Below are 14,315 nucleotides of genomic sequence, written 5' to 3'. Positions count from 1 at the left end.
TTAGTATGGTACCTCTAGTGATCAGTCATTTTTGAACAAGTGTGCCACACATGGATGAGTTAGCATAATATTTGCATGAGCCATGTGGCTTTGTAAATTTGATGACCACTCCAGTATTTGACTCATTTAATTGATCTTTTCTCCCCTCTAGGTTTAAGCAATGGCAAACATGGAAGGCCTTGTAGAGAGATTGGAGAAAGCTGTGGTACGATTGGAGACAATGGATCATTCCGGTAGACACGGAGCTGGTTCTGGCGATGCATTTGGTGGATCTGATGGTAATGGCAAACTAAGTAATTTGAATGTTTGAAATGATTAAAAATTCTTGACTGAACTTTGTTCTATCATAGTTTGATTAAATTGTCCTTTAGTATGTTGTCTTTGTGCCCAGATTATTATTGGTTTGGGATTGAATAGAATGACCTGGCTGTGGCTGGATTAGTCTATTGCAGAGCTAAGGAGAGATGTTAGTTACTGAACATAGGATATGTTCTAGTGTAAATGTATCTGTGTTGTGATTAAATTTGTTAACATGGCAATTAGAAGCTTTTTTTTTAAGTGTTAAAAGACTCAGGATTGCCTTGCCAATTGGTCAGCTGTACTAATCTTAAAATAGCAGTGTTCTTGGCTGGGTATGAATTACTAGTTGCTGCTGTTAATCTAACCTGGACCATTGGTGAAATTGACATACAGTTTACCTTCAAACGGCATCTGTTAGAAACATGCTACGTGTTGCTTGAACTCCAGTATACAACATTACCCTTGTGTGGCTTGCTTTCTTCAAAGTGTAGGCAATTGTTGGAATGTAGAAACTAGTGAGAAATGGTGCATTTAACGCTCTCCCAGCTTGTCTCCCACCTTCCTCCCTCTGTAAACTTGAGCTCATCCAAAACTCTGCTGCCCGTATCTTAACTTGCACCAAGTCTTGTTGATCTGCATGGCCTCACCGCTATTTCCTGTAACCTGCTCCAACCCTCAGTCTCTGTGCTCCTCCAATTTTGACCTCTTGTGTATCCTGATTTTAGTTGCTCCATTATTGGTGTTTGGGCCCTAAGCTCTGGAATTCCCTCCATAAACTTCCACCTTTCTATCTCTCCTTTGACTATCCTTAAAACCTACTTCTTTGACCAAGCTTTTGGTCATCTGTCCTATGATGGAAAAATACAAACTTCATCTGGGTACTAGATTTTTATGCAATATATAGTATTCAGCAAATCAATGGCCCATATATTTCCATATCCAGAATGAGAGGGGATCATCCGACCCATGTACTCCCACGTCTTTTTGTGCTGATTTCATCCCCATGCACCAGTCATCCATTCTGTCAATGTTAGTGAGGCCACTAATGAGACACTTGTAGTCAATTCTCCTGTTTCAAAAAAAATTTCCCACTGACCTCAGTGGTCCAGATTCACTGATTTTTTTTTCCAGAGGCATTTATTCTTTGTTTCTATATGTTGTATTCATAGCTCAGCAACCTCTTGCCAGAGTTACATTGTCCTTTTGAGTTGGGAGATCACAACAAGAAATTTCACCAGATGAGGATGCCATACAGAGCCCTTATTTTATGGTCCTAGGACCACGTGCGCTTTGGCCATGGCCTGCTGACAGAGTTTGAGCTTTGATCACTCCAATCTTTCTCCTTTTACCTTTTAACCAATAGAATTCTGTATACAAATAGAATGCCCAGTACCTGAGCAAGTGGAATAGATGTGATTTGGTTCTGTCAAAACACTCTTCTAGGAGTGGCTGTGGTAAAGTAAACGGTCAAATATTTTTTGCACTGTTTTAGCGGACACGGTTCCCTTGAATGAAACTAGTGTGCTGCTGGTCCACAGTTAGTGGAAAATAAACTGAGAACTGAGCACACTTAAAAGTAAGGATGAGAGGTTGACATTTCTTGGAGAAATGGGGGTGAAAGCCTGCTGAATTAGTACCAGCGGTGAAGAATTTTTGCATAAATATGTGCTCCAATAGAGTATTTGATTAGATGCTCTTAACCACATTGTCAGAAATTTCCTTTGACATCTGTACTTGAAATGTAGTTTATTTTGCAATGATTGAATATGTTTGGCAAATTCTTTTGGGAAAGTGATAACTGCTTCTATTCTGCTGACCACATTGTGATTGAGTAATGGATATAGGGTTCTCACTTAAAACATTAATCTTGAAGATCAACTAAATATTACATCATTAATCAGATGTAATAGACTGCAAAAATGGCAGACTTTGCTGCTTTATGAAGAAAACAGAAGTTATAAAACAGGAGAAACTTAAGTATTAGAGACTTGGTTAATTATGTTCTGACAGCACACTTATTCACTCAAGTTTCCTTTATTTTAAAAATGATATATAGTATCGAGGAGGGAGCCATGTTCTGATTTTTGTAAACAGACTTAGACTGGGATTGAAAAATCAGTATTATTAAATGGCTCACAAACTGTCTTTTAGATAAAAACTTTGCAGTGATTCAATGCTTTGAGTAAAAAATATGGTGCCATAGGCTCCATCTACTGTACTGAGTTTCCTCTGAATTGACTGCAGAATGAAATCAAATCTTAATTTGTATAAACAATTGGAACCAGCTTCAACCTGTAAATTTGCCCATAGTGGTTGAATACAAGATCAGAAGTTTGCTTCAATTCCAGATTCCTGTGGAAGCTGTTTAATTGCCTGTTTACATTAATGGATCCTTGTAAGATAACGTGTATTCTTTGATCTTGGAATAATTTTATGTATGTATATATGAATTGCTTTTGTTTATTCTGCACTATAATAAGGCTTGGGATATTAAATCTGAGTCTCTGGTCTCATTTTTGTACAGAGCTTGCTCCCTACGTAGAGGCATTTGATGAGCTGCTTGATGGGCCAGTGGCAACATATTACAAACTAAGCAAAGAGATTGGTGGTGGTGTTAGAGAACATGTGAGTAATTCTGTTTCTTAAAAGCAACAGTTGAATTATAGGCAGCTCTGTCTCTTTAATAGTTCTTAAGTGTTTTGGAGTGGGGTGGGCTGGTGTCATCCCCAAGATCTGTTTACATCTCTATCAATCTTGTATCTTGCTATGTAAAAGGAAATAGAGCAATGAGCAGTTAGTATTAGCTTTGAGGAAAATTTGTTTCAACCATTGCCTCAGTTGGTAAATATTCTAGTTTTGTATTGAAACAACACACTAGGAAAGTCTAAGGTTCAAACCTTGTGTGCTGAGTTAATTGAACTCCAGTAGGATAGTGATCTAAGCAGCCTGATGCTCAGAAGGTGAAAAATCTAATGCTCGATCACTATCTAGTAACCCATGTGAGAAGGGTGGAGGGGGGAAAATCCACTTGCAGTCGGTGAGGGCTGCTGTGAAGATGCTTGTTAACTACCACAGTTGACCAGTCTGCTGACAGTGTTTAAGTTTATACATAATAAGTGTCCAGTTCAGTGAGATACCAGAGATGCTTTGGAGGCTATGGAACCATACTCCACATTGAGTCAGCACCTTCAGGAAAGAAAAATGCTGGATGCAAGCACTCATTGCAGTTTTTTAGCTACTAATTATCATGTGTTCTTGTGATTGTCTTCATTTCAGACAATTGTGATTTGCGTCCTCGTGTGCAGACTGCGTTCTGTGCTGCTGAATTGTTGGGTGATTTGACTTGGGACTCTTTTTTTTTTAAACCAGCTGTGATTTGCATCTGAAACTAAAAGGCCTTAATTTGAGAGGTCAGAATCAGGTTAAACAAACGAGCAGCTTTTTTTAATAGACAGAAGAATGTGACTGGAGGCTAAATTTCAGTTTGACCAGAAGGCTTTTGAGAGTTGAGAAGGACTCTGCAGTGGATGGAAAAATCAGCCAATTATTGTTGAGAGACCGGCTGAGAGCTGCAGTTTTTTGTGCTTCCAGAAAGGCTGCTTGGAATTGAAGCAGACTACAAAGCAGCTGGTTGAAGCAGTTGTTTTGGCTATGGGCAGAGGAGCTTAGATTGAGGGCTGACCATTGGTGAATGACTTACAGCAGTTGTCTTTGACCGAGAGTTATCCATGGTACCATGCCATCAGGATGGTAGTGGGCAAGGCCGAGGTTGTTCGAGAGGTGACATTACCAAACCGTAAAGGGAAGATTGCGTCGCTCGCTATTGATGGGACCTCATTCCTCCAGAATGCAGATACACAAGTGCAGAACTTGAAAAACTACCTAAGGAAGGTCCTGATTTTTGTTATAGTGAGACTGTTCACCTTGTTAATAAAACCGTTCAGAGGATCCGTAAGGCCTATCTTTGCACCTGCTAATTAACGTACAACCCTTGTACGTATTGACTGTGATTTAACTGTTAGTTCATGCTTAATTTATGTTGGCTTTGGTTTGAGTGTTAAAGTAAAATTTTGTCCTTTTTTGGTTTCCTAAATTGGGCTCAGTTGGTGATTTGATTCTTTTGGTTTGTTGGTGGTCTCCACGGGGATCATAACACAATGGTAAAATCAACAATTCACTAAGCCATGACTTAGGCTATAAGCTAACAAAGTGATATATTAACCACTAAGTGGATAAGTGAATCAGAACAGTTGCACTGTAGATTTAAAACACTGCTGTGACAAACTAGTGTAACCTGGACTAGACACAGTCTGTGCATATTAACCTTTTATTTGATATGTTACTGATTGTCTGTGGAGTTACTTTGGCTGTCTTGAGTCTGAGATGGACTGTTCTATCTGAGCAAGAAAGGCTTAATAAAGTCTCCACCTAGCTGGAGGAAGAGAAAACTGGAAAAAAGAGAAATGCCCATAATCAAAATTGACTGGCGAAGCAATTTTTCCAAAGCCCAAGAATGTGAACTCATTGAGGCTTTTCTGGAATGAGTAAGACTATATATTGATAACATCTTGATGTAAGACCATGTATCCTCCAGCGCACTGAGCAATGCTATTTAATTATTTACTGGATTTGTATCCGAACCAGCTGTACTATTTTCTGTGAGCAAACCTGTTTTTAAACCCACCATGTACAGTGACAAAGGAAATGAACAGCTTGAAACATTATCGTTAAAAAATGCTTTATTTTTACTATAGTACTGCTAGCAGCAGAAGCTTTATAAATGAAAGGAGGAAAAGCTGCTGTCTCCGGAGAGGCTGAAACCCAACTAAAGATAGGAGAATTTGCCAGTGTAGCGCCATGACTATGCAAATCGTCGTCTTTTCTGGCTGTTGGTGGGCTGAGTAGTCCATTCATGGTACCCTTCCCTGGGCATTGTGAATGGTCTAGTGTTTAGAAGATAGTTACAAATGTTTTCTTTTTAATAACTGTGCATGGAAGTACTTTACAAGCCTTTCTCTTCTAATGGTAATTTAATGTTAGGATGACTAATAATTGGATTGAACTTTTCTAATAAGCTGTCAGTGGTGGGCGTACTGATTAGCAAAACTGGGATGTTTAATATTAAAACATTATTAATTATAGATTTCTATTTTGCATCTGTGTCCCCATTCACATTGAGCCGAAGTAAAATTTGGTAGCAAAAAATTGATGTGTAGTTACAAATCAAAATACCATCTCAGCATGTTTGAACCTGAACTTCGATTTATGCAAGTGAGGATTAACCATCTAAGATTTAGTGGAGTATTCAGTATTTTCTTTTTGCTTTACTGTTTGTTTAGGCTGACATGGTGACTGAAGCTATAAAAATGGAGAGAGCGTTCCTGGTGACTGCCTCCAAATGCCAGCAGCCTCCAGTGGTAGGTAGAAAGTTCTGATGGGTTGTGTATCTGCTTGTGGTAACCTTTTCATATTTAGAAATTTGTTTCCCCTAACTGGCAGATTATTTTTCAGATCCAATAATCATAGTTGCATTTATTCATTGATTTGTAATATTTTGGATTTATCGCTTAATTGTGTGAAATATTTTTATAACTAGCCATTTCCATCACATTCTTTATCTGGATTAGTTTTGAACATGATGATACCATGTGCATCCAGTAGGGGGATAGTGAAAGTTTGCTTGAGTACCCTAACCTTGATTTAAAGATGTCTCTCTGCAATCAAAGTGGTGCAAATTAGAGGAACTGTTTGAGAATAATGCAGATGCTTCTCTTGGGTGTGACTCATGATTCAGTGATAGCACTCTTGCTTCTGATTTAAAAGGTTGTGGTTCAAGTCCTACCGCAGAGACTTGAGCACAAAAGCTAGGCTGACGTTCCAGTGCTGTGCTGAGGGAGTACTGCACTGTCAAAGGGGCTGTCTTTCAGATAAGACCTTAAACCATCTGCCCTCTGAGTGCCAAGGGATCTTATGTCCACCTATTTCAAAGAGGAACTGAGGAGTTCTGGCCAATGTATTTATCCCTCAATCAACATCACTAAAATATTCAAAAGTAAAATACTGTGGATGCTGGAATTCTGAAATAAAAACACAAAATTCTGGAAATACTCCAGTCAGGCAGCATCTGTGGAGAGACGAAAGGTAATTGAGCGAAACGTTAACTCTGTTTCTCTCTCCACAGATGCTGCCAGATCTGCTGAGTATTTCCAGCACTTAACTGGTCGTTTTCATGCTGCTGTCTGTGGGACAAATTTGGTTGCTACAGTTCCAACATTACAACAGTGACTGCACTAAAAAAAATACTTAATTGACTGTAAAGCACTCCGGGATGTCATGAGCACGTGCTATATTAGTGCAAGTCTTTTTTCCTCTGTTACATAGTGTTTAGCAGCTGATTCAACCACCTTTACAGATGTTTAGTAACAGACCGTAGGCGGTCATGTGTCACCTTTGGCATGTTTCCGGCAGTTCCTGCAGCCATACTGGTGCCAAACGTCGTGTCCTGCACTCCTTTGGACCCCACCAGAAAGGCCGAGAGGGGGGTTTTGACGACTGGGCAACTCTCAACCTCCATAAATTTGCCCAGGCATGCGCCATGGAGAGGTCACTCCATAGTTGCCTCACAGCGACTGAAACAACACGGAAGGCAGCAGTTACGGGTTATAAGTCCAGATAAATTGGCGTAGAAACTGGGCGCCACGGGTTGCCTTTGTCGGTGGGAGAGGTCATTGCACCTCACTGGACAGCTACCGCCCGCCTCAAACCGGGCAGCCCCCGGTCAATAAGGTTCTGTCCCGCCACAGTCTGCCTGCTTCAATGGGTGCTTGGAGCTCAGGGTCATTGCCCGAAAGGTGGACTGATACACCGCACCAAACAACATGAAAAAAGGAAAGAAGGTACCAGCCCTTCGCTTTGCAAGCTGGAACGTCAGAACTATGTGTCCTGGCCTGTCGGAAGACCTTACACAAATCAACGATTCTCGGAAGACCGCCATCATTAACAACGAGCTCAGTAGACTCAATGTGGACATTGCAGCACTTCAGGAGACTCGCCTCCCTGCGAGTGGCTCTCTAGCAGAGCAAGACTACACCTTCTTCTGGCAGGGCAGGGATCCTGAAGAACCAAGACAGCATGGAGTGGGCTTCGCCATCAGAAACTCCTTGCTCAGCATGATAGAGCCTCCCTCAAATGGCTCGGAACGCATACTGTCCATCCGACTGTTCACCACCTCTGGTCCAGTACACCTACTCAGCATCTATGCTCCAACACTCTGTTCCGCACCTGAAGCTAAAGACCAGTTCTATGAACAACTCCATAACATCATTAGCAGCATCCCCAACACCGAACACCTATTCCTGCTGGGGGACTTTAATGCCAGGGTTGGGGCCGACCATGACTCATGGCCCTCCTGCCTTGGGCGCTATGGCGTTGGAAGGATGAATGAGAACGGGCAGAGACTGCTTGAGTTGTGTACCTATCATAACCTCTGCATCACCAACTCGTTCTTTCACACTAAACCCTGTCACCAGGTTTCATGGAGGCACCCAAGATCACGTCGTTGGCACCAGCTAGACCTCATTGTCACAAGGCGAGCCGCCTTAAACAGTGTTCAAATCACACGCAGCTTCCACAGTGCGGACTGCGACACCGACCACTCCCTGGTGTGCAGCAAGGTTAGACTCAGACCAAAGAAGCTGCATCATTCCAAGCAGAAGGGCCACCCGCGCATCAACACGAGCAGAATTTCTCACCCACAGCTGTTACAAAAATTTCTAAATTCACTTGTAACAGCCCTTCAAAACACTCCCACAGGGGATGCTGAGACCAAGTGGGCCCACATCAGAGATGCCATCTATGAGTCAGCTTTGACCACCTACGGCAAAAGTGCGAAGAGAAATGCAGACTGGTTTCAATCTCATAATGAAGAGCTGGAACCTGTCATAGCCGCTAAGCGCATTGCACTTTTGAACTACAAGAAAGCCCCCAGCGATTTAACATCCGCAGCACTTAAAGCAGCCAGAAGTACTGCACAAAGAACAGCTAGGCGTTGCGCAAACGACTACTGGCAACACCTATGCAGTCATATTCAGCTGGCGTCAGACACCGGAAACATCAGAGGAATGTATGATGGCATGAAGAGAGCTCTTGGGCCAACCATCAAGAAGATCACCCCCCTCAAATCTAAATCGGGGGACATAATCACTGACCAACGCAAACAGATGGACCGCTGGGTTGAGCACTACCTAGAACTGTACTCCAGGGAGAATGCTGTCACTGAGACTGCCCTCAATGCAGCCCAGCCTCTACCAGTCATGGATGAGCTGGACATACAGCCAACCAAATCGGAACTCAGTGATGCCATTGATTCCCTAGCCAGCGGAAAAGCCCCTGGGAAGGACAGCATTACCCCTGAAATAATCAAGAGTGCCAAGCCTGCTATACTCTCAGCACTACATGAACTGCTATGCCTGTGCTGGGACGAGGGAGCAGTACCCCAGGACATGCGCGATGCCAACATCATCACCCTCTATAAAAACAAAGGTGACCGCGGTGACTGCAACAACTACCGTGGAATCTCCCTGCTCAGCATAGTGGGGAAAGTCTTTGCTCGAGTCGCTCTGAACAGGCTCCAGAAGCTGGCCGAGCGCGTCTACCCTGAGGCACAGTGTGGCTTTCGTGCAGAGAGATCGACTATTGACATGCTGTTCTCCCTTCGTCAGATACAGGAGAAATGCCGTGAACAACAGATGCCCCTCTACATTGCTTTCATTGATCTCACCAAAGCCTTTGACCTCGTCAGCAGACGTGGTCTCTTCAGACTACTAGAAAAGATCGGATGTCCACCAAAGCTACTAAGTATCATCACCTCATTCCATGACAATATGAAAGGCACAATTCAACATGGTGGCTGCTCATCAGAGCCCTTTCCTATCCTGAGTGGTGTGAAACAGGGCTGTGTTCTCGCACCCACACTATTTGGGATTTTCTTCTCCCTGCTGCTTTCACATGCGTTCAAATCCTCTGAAGAAGGAATTTTCCTCCACACAAGATCAGGGGGCAGGTTGTTCAACCTTGCCCGTCTAAGAGCGAAGTCCAAAGTACGGAAAGTCCTCATCAGAGAACTCCTCTTTGCTGACGATGCTGCTTTAACATCTCACACTGAAGAATGCCTGCAGAGTCTCATCGACAGGTTTGCGTCTGCCTGCAATGAATTTGGCCTAACCATCAGCCTCAAGAAAACGAACATCATGGGGCAGGATGTCAGAAATGCTCCATCCATCAATATTGGCGACCACGCTCTGGAAGTGGTTCAAGAGTTCACCTACCTAGGCTCAACTATCACCAGTAACCTGTCTCTAGATGCAGAAATCAACAAGCGCATGGGTAAGGCTTCCACTGCTATGTTCAGACTGGCCAAGAGAGTGTGGGAAAATGGCGCACTGACACGGAACACAAAAGTCCGAGTGTATCAGGCCTGTGTCCTCAGTACCTTGCTCTACGGCAGCGAGGCCTGGACAACGTATGCCAGCCAAGAGCGACGTCTCAATTCATTCCATCTTCGCTGCCTTCGGAGAATACTTGGCATCAGGTGGCAGGACTATATCTCCAACACAGAAGTCCTTGAAGCGGCCAACATCCCCAGCTTATACACACTACTGAGTCAGCGGCGCTTGAGATGGCTTGGCCATGTGAGCCGCATGGAAGATGGCAGGATCCCCAAAGACACATTGTACAGCGAGCTCGCCACTGGTATCAGACCCACCGGCCGTCCATGTCTCCGTTATAAAGACGTCTGCAAACGCGACATGAAATCGTGTGACATTGATCACAAGTCGTGGGAGTCAGTTGCCAGCATTTGCCAGAGCTGGCGGGCAGCCATAAAGACAGGGCTAAATTGTGGCGAGTCGAAGAGACTTAGTAGTTGGCAGGAAAAAAGACAGAGGCGCAAGGGGAGAGCCAACTGTGCAACAGCCCCAACAAACAAATTTCTCTGCAGCACCTGTGGAAGAGCCTGTCACTCCAGAATTGGCCTTTATAGCCACTCCAGGCGCTGCTTCACAAACCACTGACCACCTCCAGGCGCGTATCCATTGTCTCTCGAGATAAGGAGGCCCAAAAGAAAAGTAACAGACCACCTTTGCCAAAGATGCATGGAAACATAAATAGGAGGGATCAAAAAGTGAACACAGACTGCATTCACTGCTTCTGTTATGCTTGTTTAAATAAGTGTTTCCCACATGTTTGAAACTGAACTTTCTACTTCTACTTCTTGTTCATCTGTTTCACTTGCGTGTGGTGAAGCAGGAGCCAGTAAGTTTTTCATGGATCCTGAGTTATGCTACGCTGCATCTGTGTAGTGCTTCATCAGTGACTAAGAATCAGTGAGGGGTAAGTATGAATCATGCTTTGTTTCCCCTTGAAGGTGATGATGTGCTGTGATTGGTTCCCTGTGCACAAGCACCCTTTTTGCCCTCATCTAAATGCTGATTCTTTTGTGAGCCAAGACATTGCACATCAACCCTAGTTTGACAATATAGCATTTTCAGATGCAGTTTCTGGCACAGTGACAACATAGTGTCATGGAAGTGTTTTTTCTTTCCTGTTTTTAAAAACTAAATGGGAGTCTATGCCTTTTAAGACTGAAGTTTTTATATTCTCTGGGACAGTGAGAGAGCTGCAAGCCTGTTTCCTAGGCAAAAGCAAGAGAGATGCCGTATTGTATCGGTTTGTGTATATACTGGCTAGAACTGGTTTGACGTGGCAAACCAGCAAAGCGTGCCGCCTTTGCAGGAAGGAAGGATTTGTGTCTCAGCAGAAAAGCTACATTGGCTTACAGGCTGTTTCGCCTAAAGAGGAAGGAATCTTTGCATTACTGGAGGTAACAAACTCCTTTTCACTCTCTTCTCTAAGAAGTCTCTGCCTCAGGAGTGACTTTCTGTTGCATTTCGTGTTCTGGGAGTTCTGGAAACTCAGTAAGTTTCTACTGATTGCTAATTCAAAAATCTAAGTAGACCTGTTATACTTGTTGAAAGATCTGTGTGACCCCCGACTGCAACCGAAGTGCCATGAACACCTATCCATTACAGACTGTTCATCAGACTCACCTGGAGACTTAGAGTGGCATTGATGATTTGACTCCGGAACATCTCACCTCCGGAAACGTAACTCACCAGGACTTACAACCCAGCATTTTATTTATCCCCCAGAAGCAGCTCTGATTTAAAACATCATTGTTCAAACTGGTTCACTGTTGGTTTGTCGTGTGTGTGTGTGTAGAGATAAGAAGTAATAAAGTCTTTTCAGACACAGATTTATCTCAGTATTGTTTAAGATTTAGTTTATTAATTAATTTGTTTAAAAATACCTGGTTTAGTGTGTTCTGGGGGTTAAAGTTTCATTTGGCTAATTTCTGGTAGGTTGGGGAACTTTAATATGCTGTGACCTGTGGAGTAATGGGACTGAATTGACAGTGCATTACTCCTGCCTCGGTCGTAACAGTAGCAATTGAAGTTTAGGAACTCTGGCTCATTTCCTCTGTGTAATTTTCTTTCCTGCCATTCAAAATTCATGCTACATGAGGCTGATTCTCCACCACCTCTCCATCCGTTTAAGGAGTGTTGGCGTGCTATTTAGCAATGAGAGTTAATGTCACCAAGTCTGACATGGTTTCATCAAGGGTTGCAGCAGCATTTGATAAATAATCTTTCCTCTCTCCTCCCCACAGCCCCCCCCCAAAAAGTAGTAATCCTGGAAATGTATCTCTTGCTGAGATCCATTAAGTCCAGGGATATGGGGACAGAGCAGAAAAGTGAAGTTGAGGTAGATCAGCCGTGGTCTTATTGAATGGCGGGATACGCTCGTGGGACCATATGGCACATTCCTGCCCATATTTCTCTGATCTTATTTTCACCTCCTGGGACCTCCATTTGCATCCAGTTTCAGTCTGGTTGCAGGATTAGTAGGCAAAATTGAATTTGGACAGTCTTGGTCTGGTTCTTTTACTATGAGGGAAGTTATTAAGCTCATTCCAGTTGGGGGTTTAAAGCTTTAACGTTGAACCGTTCAGACTCTGAGGAAGTCTATTTTTATTTTTGATCAGCTACATCATTAGTGTGGGGTGCACCAGCAGGGAGACACTGATTAAATGCATCACTAGATACTTTACATGGGATTCTGTAATTGGAAGTATTTTCATGTTTGTTAAAACTGTGATAAGCCTACTGTAATTCTGCAATGTTTGGTTGTTTATCCTCGCAAAGGTTCCCACTGGAGGCTAATTGAGGTGTAAAACAAGACTAAAAATAGATGCTAATTATGAGTTGCAGCACTCTCCATCAGTAAAACACAGTAATCTGAAGTCTCCCTTTGCCAACACCTTTTCATGCCTTGATGTATTTGATTAAAAAGCCAACATACATTTTACTAGATTGCATAAGTGCATTCTAAAATGTTGGGTCACCTCATAATAGTCCCTAATGGAGACTGCAAAATACAATTGTCTGTGCTCTAGCACTAAATACTGCAGGCAGTAAAATGCATTATCATTGCTGCAACTGCATTGCACATTTCATGTACTGTTTAAATGGTCAAATTCCATCAGCAACCAGTTTTCAGAAAGGGTAGCAAGTTATGACAACTGGAATGTGTAGAAGTGTTTAGTACTTTCAAAACTCATTGAAAATGAGAGTGTTTGGCAGTATAACTGTCTCGATGTTTGATAGGTGTGTACTTGTTCCTTTGGTCAAATTTTCAATATTTATTCGGGGGGAGGGCAGGAATGTTGCGATATGCCATGGTGGGGGGTGGTGGGGGCACGGGTGGGACTGTGCATGGTTAGGTTATTTTATTTGGTTTTACAAAACTTGACATTACCTGGCCCTTCAGTTTTAAAATGCACATTGAGGGCTGCAAGCTCTTTAAAAATGGCACCTGTGCATCATTGCGGGGGGTGGGTGCTGTGGCCATGCAACGGCTCTGATGGCTGCATTTTTCTACGTCCGCTGCCTACTTCGGTGGCGGAGTCTTAAAATGCAGCCCATTGGCTCATTTTACGCATATCATCAACTTGGATCTGCATAACTTTGGATTTGACACAGGGCTGTTTATTTTTAATTCAGTATTGCTGAAAACAGACATTTTGTCGAAGCCTTTTGTCTTGCACTTATCAAGACAATTTGCAAGAATACCAATGTAAGGGAAAGCAACAAATTTATACTGTATGAGAAGAGGGTGCTGATTGGTAGGCAAGTGGACTCTGGTAGAGGCATTGCTATGGAGAATGCACCAGTTTATAGTGACTGACAGTTAACTGCTAAGCCAAAGTCATTTGGCGGAATGCCTCATCACCAGAACTTTCAAACAAGCACCAAGATGTAGCTTGGCTGGTGGTGAGAAGAGCCCTCCCCGTCAGATCCTTCCTGCACGCCCGAAGTCTCGCCCCCTCCGCGCAATGCCCCCGCGGTGGCTGTGGTGGGGAAGAGACGGTTGCCCACCTCCTCCTGGAATGTGTCTTTGCAAAGCAGGTGTGGAAAGAGATGCAGTGGTTTTTGTCAAGGTTCATCCCAAGCAGCTCTGTAACACAGGAGTCTCTGCTCTACGGGCTGTTCCCAGGGAAGCACACCGAGACAAACATCAACTGCTGCTGGAGGACTATCAATTCGGTGAAAGATGCCCTTTGGTCTACCCGAAACTTGCTGGTTGTCCACGACCGAATGTTGCAGACTGGCACATTCCAAGGTCCAGGACTACGTGCTGAGGGACGCACTAAAGCTTGGGGCAGCCGCAGCAAAGGCTCAATGGGGAAAGTCCACAGTGTAAGGTCCCCCCACCAAGCTGAAATGAGGGGTTGGATCCATGGGAAACCCCTCGAACTGTATCGGGAAAATTTTCATTTGCTGTAAAATATAAATATGTAATTGGCATGACAAATGTGAAATGGAAGGGTTGTGAGGCAACTCCTGATTGTAATGAAGCAAATGGACCTCCTTTGCACTGTTTGTATTTTTTGACTTGGT

At 43.4% G+C, this 14,315-nt stretch overlaps 1 protein-coding gene across 2 annotated transcripts in view; it reads left to right on the top strand.

Moving 5' to 3' along the window:
• cap1 (CAP, adenylate cyclase-associated protein 1 (yeast)) overlaps positions 1–14,315 on the top strand; it is a 51,551-nt gene that overhangs the window by 9,839 nt on the left and 27,397 nt on the right. For both annotated transcript variants that reach the window (XM_068011283.1, XM_068011284.1), the window contains exons 2-4: positions 152–278; positions 2,825–2,925; positions 5,640–5,717. In XM_068011283.1, coding sequence (XP_067867384.1) covers positions 161–278; positions 2,825–2,925; positions 5,640–5,717 — 297 coding nt within the window. In that variant the 5' untranslated portion in view covers positions 152–160. The remainder of the gene's footprint in view (positions 1–151; positions 279–2,824; positions 2,926–5,639; positions 5,718–14,315) is intronic.

The sequence above is a fragment of the Heterodontus francisci genome, chromosome 31, assembly GCF_036365525.1.
Source record: "Heterodontus francisci isolate sHetFra1 chromosome 31, sHetFra1.hap1, whole genome shotgun sequence".
In the NCBI taxonomy this organism is placed as follows: Eukaryota; Metazoa; Chordata; class Chondrichthyes; order Heterodontiformes; family Heterodontidae; genus Heterodontus; species Heterodontus francisci.
This window is presented reverse-complemented; position numbering and strand designations above follow the sequence as displayed.